General features: G+C 44.6%; 1 protein-coding gene across 3 annotated transcripts in view; it reads left to right on the top strand.

Annotated features, from left to right (window-relative positions):
* Positions 1–11,471, top strand: part of Sema5a (semaphorin 5A) — a 530,837-nt gene that overhangs the window by 197,867 nt on the left and 321,499 nt on the right. For 2 of the 3 annotated variants that reach the window (XM_023706626.1, XM_023706624.1), the window contains one exon: positions 10,707–10,901. In XM_023706626.1, the coding sequence (XP_023562394.1) occupies positions 10,781–10,901 (121 nt within the window). In that variant the 5' untranslated portion in view covers positions 10,707–10,780. Of the gene's footprint in view, positions 1–10,700; positions 10,902–11,471 lie in introns of those variants that run through there. The other variant, XM_004625196.2, reaches the window with a different exon arrangement.

Genomic DNA, 11,471 nt, shown 5'->3' with positions numbered 1-11,471 from the left:
TTTTTTTTTTTTCTATTTATTTGTTTATTGGGTATAGGGTCTCACTACATAGTTCTTTTTCTTTTTCTTTTTTTTTTCTTTCTTTTTTTTCTTTGTTTTTTTCTCGGTACTAGCACTTATTCTACTGAGCTATCTCCCCAGCCCCCTAGTACACAGTTGTGACTTATAGTGATCCTCCTGTTTCAGTCTCCCCAGCACTGTGATTACAGGCATACTCCACAATGCCTGGTTTCGGGACTGGGCCAGCACGCACGGGGTTCTGGGGTGGCATAGGCATGTGCCACTGGGGGTTGAACTTGGGTCTTTGTGCTTGCCACACAGAACTTAGACCACTGAGCTATCTCCCCAGCCCTGGAGTACACCATTTAAAAGGAAGGCTGGGAAGTGAGAGTTCTGGACTTGGTAGGAACACAAGAGGATTAGGGTGGTATGGGAACCCGGCTAAAAGGGATTAGTGGGAGTAGTCAGGAGAGAAGCCAGTGGCTGGTGGAGGTGTTCGCTCCCACAGTCTTACTGGCTTTGGCTAGCAGGAAGCAAGCATAGAGCAATGGCCAGTGTGGGGGCATGCTCTTGTGTATTGGCAGAGACGTTCTGGCTTGCAGTTATCAAAAGCGAAACTAGTGCTTCTACTATTGGCCATTTTAACTGAGACAAATGGCGGCTGTGACTAGTAATTTTCCTTGTGTCATTTAGGGCTTGAGTATTTTATTGTGTCTATATGGTTCCTGCCTTGCAAAAAGCATTTCCACATCCATCCTTCAGCAACAGCCCATGAAGCAGTGCTGCCTCAAGGTCTCTCCTTGTTCCTTAGAAAGTGCTCTTGTTGGCTTAGCTAACGTAGAAGTCGAGGGAATGAACTTCCACTTACTTTTAAAACCTGCAGACAGAATATGATAAAAAACATTTAAAACTTAGAATATATTTTAAAAATAGGCATAAAGAATTATATACTTCTTATGTTTACACGAGTCCAAAAATCATATTCTGTAGGGACTTAAAGTTCAACATATCAATACTTGATGAAATATACCTGTTTCATATTATGCCTAAATGTTTGACATGCAGATAGATAGTGAGGTTAAGCTTAACAGCCTAAGTTGTATGGTAATAACAATAAGCTTGTCTTCTGGATGGTTAACAACCCAAGTTTGCAGACCAAAATTAGACAAAAAGGAGGGCTGCAAGGAAAGCCAACATTTTGGCACTAGCCTTCCAAGGTCAATTAAGACTCAGGACATATGAGAACTTGTACTGTAACGTCATGTAACTCGGCAGTGTCCCAAATTTTCTGATCAAGGAGATTATGGGGCCAAAGAGGAAAGTGATCGATGATGTAGAGTGTGCCTAAGGAGAGTCACATGGAGAGAACATTCTCTCACGCTTTCACAGAGAGCACATTGGCCAAGCAATGGCCATGACTCATCTACATGGCTGACACTGACAAAGGATCTACAATCTGAGGTACAGGATCTCAGGATAAATCCTGAGGGGATTTCACTGACCTTCTCAGACCCAAAAGCTACAACTCTTGTTGCATAAGTCCTGCTTTACCTTGTTCTTAACCATCCAGTAGAAAAGTATGAAGACGAAATATGGGAAGTAAAGCCACGCTGTTATGTTGAGCTGTGGGGGACTCAGGTCAACAATTTCTGATATTGCCAGTCAGGCAGAAGACCCAATACTATGATGGGCTACTGGTCTCTTTTAGAATATTTTGCTGAGTTTACACACCTACAATATTCAAATAACAGAACGTAACAATAAAAGGGGATACAGATGACTGTCCATTTTGTATCTGTGTGTTCAATGTGGTTAGGATAGATATATAGTTGCATTCTCTTAATGAATAGAGCGATTTGTTCTAATGGTGTTTGTAGATAGGATATCATGTCCGCATCTTGTACAGCAATTAACCACTAGGAAGAATGTATGCAATGTATTAATTATTGAAACTGTCCTACCAATTTGATTTGAAACTGTCTCATTGCTATTTGTTTATCAATAAAATTATGGAAAAAACCTGCAGACAGATAAAATTAATATTGTCTCTGTGTAAATAATAATTTTGTATAATAGACTTCATTCGTTTTTACCTTTACTTCAGGTAGTCGGGGACTAAACAAGAGGAAGAGGGTAAAGTGTAGTAACAGTTCCCTTGGAAGAGACCTATAAATTAAGGTCACTGGAGCTGAACCATTATCGGAATGTATAAAATACTTTAATGCTTGCTTTTTTCCATTTTATAACATGAGGTCATTTTATGTAGTCATAAATTTTTTTCTTGTCTTAGTTCACCTACGTTGGGAATCTGTCAGTATCAGAGCCCACTGACTTGGCTCCTTGAAGGTGCCAACCCACCCTTTCTCTGCTTACAGGTGATCAACATTTTCATTAGCATGGCTCTAAGATGTGTGGCCTGATGATTTATTATAAACTTACTTTGGCGAAAACTTGACAGCTAAGGTACCTGCTTAATTTGATACCAAAAGGAACTATTGTTTAAACAATGTGCATAACAATTGAGGATGCAGTGTGTTTGGCTAACATCGGATTCCCCTCATAGATTCAATATAATAGGAACACTTTAATTTTACTATATTTCCCCAAGAATAAAATGTTTATGTATTGGTTTTGAAAAAGATTAAAAGACTCTATTTGCTTAAGCACCTCGACATGAATTTAGGTTTATTATGTTGTTGATTTTTTTTTTTTTCATTTAATCCTATTTCCTGCACAGTACTGGAATATCTGACACCAGTGGGAGGAGCACAGACTGATGCAGTACCTGGTGGGCTTTGGTTCTCCTGGGTGGCATATTATCTTTGAACTCTTAATGCAAACCCCATCAAAAATCGTAACTTTTGTCAATGCCTGCCATAGACAGAGAATTTCTCCTTCTTCAAAGACTTTGTGCTACTTCTGTTTGTATTTATGCAAAGACTGATTTTTATTTGGAGGACAGCTATGAAGCCCTGAAACTAATGCCCCCTTGGCCTGGTCCCCTCCCTGTCTTGGAGAGTTGTACCTTTTTAGAGTCAGCTTGATAAATAAACTCCAGAGATGCCACTCCCTCCTGCTCCTGAGGCTCTTCCCCTCGAATTCGCTATGGGAGGCATGGCAGAGTTCCTGGGTGTTCCTTAAGCCCTGCCACCTGTGGTCACATGTATGGTTTTAAGGGTCTGAGCAGAAGGCCAAAATACACCATACAAAGAGCCAGACGGGAGCGGGGCCTGCCGCGTGCTCACACTTGATCTTCTTCGTGCAATGGAATCTACCTAAACCTTAACTTTCTCTGCTTCAAAGCGAGGAGCAGAGCTAATGATTCTGACCTCCCTTGCTCTCGCCAAATTCTAGAGTCATTGCTTTTTCCTCCTCTCCTGTGTACCAGAGGGCTTAGCCAGCTCACAGTGGGTGGTACTCATAGGCTGGATGCAAATGAATGCTAAGCTGGATGCTGGCTTTGTGATGTCTGAGTCACTCACGGCCCGTTCTGCATGTTAGAGCGGGGACAGTTGGCACTGGTGCTGCATGTTCAACACAGTTGCTTGCAGCGTGAGAGGTCGGAACTGAGGACCTCTGCGGAGGAAGAGTAAGGCGGCAGGTGCTGCGGCCTGGCATTCAGGGGCTGCCATCCGGGGCTGCTGCTGCACACAGCATGAGCATGCTTCCTGGATGGCCCGGCCAGGTGGAGCCCCGCGGCACCAGCAAGTGAGGGGAGGAGAGTGCAGGCTTCTTCTGAGGACTCAGGCGGAGCCCTGGCTTTGCATTGTGCCCAGTGGGGAGGAGTCAGAGCCGCCAAGTGATGAAAGGCGACAGTATGCTCTTGGGAAAGTAGGGGAGAAATTGTGGACTTTTATTTTTAACAGGGCAGTCTGCCCTCATGTCCTCACAGTTGTGCTGCTGGCCGTGTAGCTGGTCACTCTGGGCAGCAGGGAGCGGGCCTGGGGAAGTTTGCGTGGATGGTGGAGTGATTCTTGTTGCTTCTGCAGCTTGAGTTGAACTCCGAGTCTCAGTGAGCAGTTCCTCTGATCACTTAGACAAAGCCAAGAGACAGAAGGATTGAAAGGGATACATGGAGCACCTCCTTCCACAAATGCTGGCCCTTTGTGTTTCTGATGTAAAAAGAAAGTAGTTCAGAAGGCCCTGGGTGCAGCCATCAGCTTGCACACTGGCCCCAGCCCTGCAGTACCAACGAGTCTTCTGCTTCTCACAGCACGGGGTGTGGTTTCCTGTGTCCGCAGAAAGCCACCTTCCTGGTGGGCTCACTCCCCTACCATCCTTGCCCTCTCACCCACGCGTTGCGGCCCCTGCCTGACAGTGCACAGAGCGCGGAGGCCTTGTGTCTCTGACTGAACCGAGACATCCACTTACATTGAGCTTCACAGTGTAGCTCACGAGCCGCCCAGCCGCTCCCTGAAAAGTTCATTCTGCTTGGGTGGGATCTGTTCTTACTAATAACTAGTTAGACGCTGCTCTCCTTGCGTATGATTTCATTCCTTCCACTTCTTTTCCATCTGACGGCATTTTTATTTTTCTAAAAGGAACAGTTATTTTCTGCCCCCAAAGCCTTGTCAGTTGCAGGGTGGGTGTGCAGGGGAAATGTTATTTATTGCATAAACACTTATATACACAGTTGTGCTTATTTAGATCCAGCTCATACAGTGGTCTTCCCACGCCAGGAAACTCAGAAGAGAGCTTCAGGGGCTTAGCTGCTGCAGGACTCCTTAGATTGTGCAGTCTGAACTAGTCCTCCATAAGAAACCTTCATATCAGCAAAATCATTTATATTGATTTGTCTAATATAGATTTAATGTTCCAGAGTTGGTAGGATGACACTACAAAAGTTTTATTGAAATTGAGCCATTGGAAATTCCTTCATAATGAATTTATCACATGGAATAAATAAGTATAGTTAACATGGCTTTCCTTTTTGCTGAAATGGCTCAATATGCATTCAGTTGGGTGCTTTCTGTAAGTATAGTTTGAGTAACCTTTCAAGGTGATGATAGTTTAATTTTATGGAAACTAGGAATTCTCAACAAAAGAGAATTTTGAAGTGCCTGGAGATATTTTTGGTTGCCAAAACAAAAAAATAGAAACCAAGAGCTGGGAATATAGCTCAGTGGAGTAAGCGCCTGCCTAGCAAGTGCAAGATCCTGACTTTGATCCACAGAACTGAAAAAAAAAAGAAAGTACCATTTTTAGCTAGAAAGAGAGCTCAGCGGTCTAAGCACCTGCCTGGCAAGTGCAAGGACCCAGGTTCGATCCCCACTACCCCTGCCGTGCCAGCCCTGGCATTCCTGGAATGCTGAGGCAGCCCAAAACCAGGTGTGGTGGCACAGGCCTGTAATTGAAGTACTGAGGGCGCTGAGACAGAAGGATCACTACAAGTCTAAGCTGTGCAGTGGGATCCTGTACCAAATAAATAAATATTTTTTAAAAATAGAAGTCAAAATCAGTAGTGCAACTGGCATCACCTTTGTCAAGGCCAGCGATGTTGCTGAAGGTGCAGGACAGTCCTCAACGCTGAGCGGCTGTGCTGGAGGAGCAGCGCTTCTGAGCTGGGTGCACAAGCACTGGTGTTAGCTCGGCCCCTGCTCCACTGAGAGGGGAGAGCTCTGTCATTCCGTGGACCACACACCTGCAGAGGGCAGGGAGGAGCAAGCGGAGCAGTGGCCTTCCGGGGAGGGATGCGCAGAGAAGCCCAGGCCTCTCCCTGAACACTGCAGACGCCCTCCCCTGCTACCCCGCCACAAGGGCAGTTTATAGTGCCTTTATGTTTAAGAAAAAAGGTGACACATCTTAGTTGGAAAATTACAACCCTCTAAAATTCACCTGTTCTTGTTAAATGTGATCCCCTAAGTTTAACACAGCAAACGTGCAACTCCACCTGGTCGCTATTGCCCATTTCAGCGGCTCTTTCACTTGACGCAGCACTGCCGGCTTCTCTAATCATCCCTTTCTGAATTCCAAGGCAAGGATATTTCAGGCACTGCGGTGTCTTTGTCTGCCTTTCATTCCTGAGGCTAAGATGTTAGGGCTGGGATAGAAGGGACTGGCTCATCACGAAGGAAGGAAGGCTCAACTTGCGTGTGTGTGTGTGTGTGTGTGTGTGTTCCTTGCTTCATCATTGTCATTTGCATCTTCAGGGTTCCCTAAGTCCCATGTTTGAAAAGCCTAGCCCCAGGCGATGGCATTCTTGGGACCTGTAGGAGATGGGGTCAGTAGAAGGATGCCATGTCCCTGTGGGTTTGCCCTTGGAGGCTATTGGGGGGCTGGGCCCCTTCTTGTCTGTGTCTTTCCTTCCTGGCCACAGGCGGAGAACAAGCCCCCTCTGCCAGCCACTTCCAGATGTGATGTGCAATTTCTCTGCAGTCCCAAAGCAATAGGATGTAGTGAGGATGGGCTGAGGCACCCTATATCACTTGCTTTTCTGTTGACTTTTCTCCTATGGTTTGTCACAGTAATAGAAAGCTGATTAGCATTATAGTTAGCAGAGTGGTTTTTGGGGTTGGCTTGGGTTTGGGACACTGATCAACTATGTACAAGAGAAAATTTGCTCTTTGCGGCTCATTAACTGGGGCTCAATCCTGGAGGTGGTTGTAGGTCAGTGTATACCTGTCTGGCTTGGTGAGGACCCGTGTGTTATTGCTACTGCTCTAAGCATGGGCAGCTGCCTCCTACAGAGCTCACCTACATTGAGGGCTTGTTGTTACTTTCATCTTCTTCCTGATTTATCTCTATCATTGCTGGTTGCCTTTGAGATGGGGCTATGAAAACTCTACCTGGATCTTTTCCAAGAGGGCCGATGTGGTGTCCCAGATCTTTGTAGTCTTCAAAGAAATACACTTCTCTAAAACTAATCTATTTAAATACACATCACTTGACAAAATTCCGTGTTTGAAGTTTCAGGTCAGGGGGAGTAGGAGGTACACGCCCCTCACACCTTTACCTCTGGATCTGAGCCACAGGGTGGCCTCCAACTCTGAAGGCTGTGACACATTTCCTAATTGTGAAAATCCTACTTTTAGTCTTGTAACCCAGGAGAGTTGGCACCTGCCCATCCATCGCCCCTTCCAGTGCCCTGTGCCTGGGGACCACCAGGCTGACTGTGGGACAGGTGGGTCTCTGGGGTCCCTCTCTCTTGTCTGCTGCACACCTTCTATGACACTTAGCATTTCTTGCTTCTACACAGCCCAATCTCCTGCCTTATCTTGGTGTGCAGGCTGTTCATTTGCTTTTCTGCGCAGTTTGAATATCAGAGCATTCTGGACTCTGTCCCGTTCTGAAAGGCCTCAAAGCCTGCTTGCTCTGGCAACCATAGCTCTGGGGAATCTTATATTACACTTCTAGGGAAGGTTTAGTTTTGGTTTTGGTTCCATGAGCTGAACCCAGGTCTTCCAGCTTGCTAGGCAAATGTTCTACGGCTGAACCAAATTCCCAGCCCCCGTACTGAACTTAATACCCATAATTCACACATGCATATGGAAAGATGGGTACGCAGTTGGCACTCAATAAGTATTGAGTGCATGAGAGACTCTAAACACAGTTGAATCAGCATGTCTAGTTAGTTTTTGATATTGGGTCAACTTCTATGAAATTCACTATTTTTTCCTTACATTTATTTACTAAGTTTTGGTATTTGAATTGAACCCAGGAGGACCTTGTGCATACTAAGCACATGTGCTGCCTCTGAGCCACATCCTAACCCTCTCAAATCTGTAAAATTTGTATAATTTTCGTATCCTTTAGAAAACTTTAATCCGGCATCTGTTGAAGCCTTGCTCTTGATGTCATTCCACTGAAAATGAAATGTAAATGAGTTTGGGGTAGATATTAAAATTATACCAATCTGTTTCACCTATCCTAAGATCATCTTAATTTTTTCTTTTAATGTTTTCTGATTTCATAACTTGTTTTTTTTCATTTTCCACTGAGCATTAAGGGGAGGAGTGTCCTGCACCTCTGCACCTCCTCCTGTCTTGGTTCCTTGCTGTACGGGTCCCCTCTTCTGTTACTGCTGCGGATCTCCCTTCCCCGCCGACCACTGGCATGGCCTGGCTACAGCCAGGGACCCCTGTGCTCATGATTCACTGCTATGAAGATGCAGGAAAACTGACCTCTGCTAAATGTGTTACTTCAGGGGCTGGGGAGATAGCTCAGTGGCATAAATGCTTGCCTGGCAAGCTCAAGGTCCTGAGTTTGATCCCTGGTACCACCAAAATAAATAAAGAGATAAATAAATAAATGTGTCACTTCTCTCTGCACCCTGGAAGCATGAATGAAGCAGCTTGATGCTGAGAAGATTCTGTCCTTGTGCTCCTCCCTGTTCTGCTTTCCCTTCTTTTTGTGGCTTCTTTTGATTAGTACATATTAACAAACAGCTTTTTTAAACTTTATTTCCTTGATGCTTCCCTTTAGAAAACACCAAGCAAAGCTAAGATTTCAACCATGCTGAACTTTCTGTGTTATCTAATTGGATTTTTCTGAGCACCCAACCTGGGTTTTTAAGTTTCCTGCATGTCCCTAAATACTCATTCAGTAGCTGAAGCCCAATGTGTATACAACTAAATGATGATACTCTTATCAGAACCAGACCCTTCTTTTGTTGACCACATTTAATGGGTGAGATTCTGGTCTGCAGAGTCACTTCTGTTACCAGTTTGGAGACCATCTGCGCCTGTTTGCTTTATGATTTGGACATTTAGCAGATTAGAACAACAATCATTCTATTTTACATTTTTTTGCACCTGGAATTTGGGCAGAGCTCACTCGTGTGACGCTTTGGCTGTGGACTTCAGCTTTCATCCTGTATTTGGAGCTTTGGCAGGGATCACTGGGTAACTGGGCCCAGAAGGACCCATGAGCCATGACATCTAATTGTGATCTCTAACATGACAGTAGCGAGGTGTTAGACTTCTGACCTGAAGTCACAGTCACCCAGAGAATGTGTTTTTAGAGATAGGAAGTAGAGATTGCCAGTCTCGTTGAGTCTGATCTTGGGGACAAGCCTCCCCAGCAGTCCTGTGGTATTAGTTCCTGAGCAAGGCTCCCATAGATCTGACCTCAATTCAAGGGACAGAACTTTGACCTGCATCTCTGGAGCAAAGCCAGCATCTGCGGCCATCTTTCATCTGTGACCATTTGCCAAACTTGCCTTTCCCTCTTCTGTTTACTATTTTCTCTTAACTTTACTTTTATTCTGACTGGCAACACATAAAATCATAGCTTCATTTATTTCTTTTCCAGACAATTATAGTAGTTTCAAAATACCTTGTCAGCCTCTCTCTGCCTTTTCGTACACAGTGTTGTGAGAGTGGACTTTACGGATATGTCTCCTGAGGTTAATGTACTGTGATGCTTAAGTCTTGTTTGTCAACTCGGTTGGCCTTCGAGGCAGTGGATTAGCAAATCCCATCTCTGGGTGTGTTTGAGGGAGCCCTGGAGTATGACCTTGGACACTGCATCAGGTCCCAGACCCCGTTCCTCTCAGGCATTTTTCTTGTACTGTGCTCTCCGACCTCCATGAACGGTGCAGCAGCTGCTGCCTGGGCGCTATCTACCCATGGACTACGCCCTCTGGAGCTTGAGCCAAAGCACAGCCCTCCTCCTGCAAGTTGTGGTGTCAGGTCTTTTGTTCCATCAAAGCTGACTGACATGCAATAGCTTCTTTCCTGGAAATAAAGACCTAACATTCGAATATAATTTGTTTTCCCAGTGGTAACACAGGCTATTCCCTTAGCTCTTTGTCTGGTCCTCTGTGTGGTTGCTGCCATCTCCATGAATGTAATCCAACATCCCCAAACATGTTACATGCTCCAGTGTGCCTTTCACCCTCTTTTCTTGGCATGGAATGACCTTCCACAAATCTCCTCTTTATCCTTCAGTATTAAACTCAAACACAAATTCCTCCCAGGGCCTTTCTTGATCCATCTAAAGGGCAGCGCGACTTTCCCTGAACTCCCAATGCACTTCTGCTTCTTTTTGTGGGTTTCTAAGAGGCTGGATTCTGGTTATTTTTACAAGCGTATCTTACTTTAAGGCTTGTTAATCTTTTAAATTGTTCATAATCATTAAAGAGTTCCAGTATTTGCAACTTATACTTTCATTTCACCGAGCTGCTGTTGAATCTAGAGTCTATTTGATTCGTTTACTCTCTAGCCAGAAGTTTTGCACGCTGACACTTGTACCAATTATGGGTAGTTTATGAGTGAGATGGTGTAATACTCAGAAGGTTTGTGGTAAGACAATGGCAGTGGCTTTATCGTATAAGGTATTTTGAATGTGAAAAGGGATGGGCCGATAGTCCTAAGGTCATATGTTTGCACAAGGTATTATGATAAACTTTCATGGGAAACCACTGAGTTCTCTTTACTGGCTTTACTTACAAGTGATCAGGGTGACTCAGTAGAGTTTAAACTTGGGTTATCTTATAAAATTAGAGAGATTAAAATTAGAGAGATTAAGGGCTGTGAAGACTCGCCCAGCTGGAGGCACTGGATGCCCTGTGCCAGAGAATAGAGCACCCACTCATTTCCTACAAAGGTAAGGAGGAGCATCATCTAGGAAAAATAGATTGTTTGTGTTCATGAAGGTCTCTCAGCTCCACAAATTACAGTGTTGAACTCAGTGCTAGGCTCTTCCAAATACCACCTCACAGAAAACCTGAGCTCATATTCACCAGCTTGTTCTTGCTTGTGTTTTAGGCACTTTTCCCACATGAGGGGCAGACCCACTTTGTAGAAGACAAGTGCCTGGAGCCCGAGACCCCTTGCCCGCCATGAAGGGAGCCTGCGTCCTCGCGTGGCTCTTCTCAAGCCTGGGGCTGTGGAGACTCGCCTGGTTGGAGGCTCAGGATGCCCAGTGCCAGAGAGCTGAGCACCCGGTCATTTCCTACAAAGGTAAGGAGGAGCAGGAGCACTCGGATTGCAAAGCCACCACTTAGGTGCAGATTTCGTGTTTACTGGTAGAGAACAGCAATGGCTATGGCTCGACTATTCTTCCACTCTTGATTTAGACATTGTTTAAAACAATAGCAAAAATTTTAAAAAGCTTCCAAAAGCAATCCTTACCTCCTGAGGGTTTCAAGAAAGGATTACCATGGGTAGAAAATTCCACCATTGGCGGCCACCTCCAGTTAACAGGCACTGCTGGCCTCCAACGCACTGAGCCAGAGGATTAAAACCGTGATTCACAAAAATGAAAACAAAAAATTTCTTGTGTTAAGCTGAAGAATTTTTTTCTTCTGCCTTTTTCCAGCAAAGCTCACTCCTTTGTCTCTACCTGGCATTGCTTGGCAGCAGGATTAGTTCAATGTCCCAAGTATCTCCATGAATCTGTAGTTATTAACTTACTTTTGTTATATCCATTCATTTGTTCTTTCAGTCATCAAAAAAAAAAAAAAAATTAGTGTCTTTATACTGAAAGAAGAAAGAAGAAGGGTCCTTCCCATTAGCTCAGTTGTTTAAGTG

This window comes from Octodon degus, unplaced genomic scaffold, assembly GCF_000260255.1.
Source record: "Octodon degus isolate 3935 unplaced genomic scaffold, OctDeg1.0 scaffold00008, whole genome shotgun sequence".
Lineage (NCBI taxonomy): Eukaryota > Metazoa > Chordata > Mammalia > Rodentia > Octodontidae > Octodon > Octodon degus.
The sequence above is the reverse complement of the archived record's forward strand: the minus strand, read 5'-3'. Positions and strand labels throughout refer to the sequence as shown.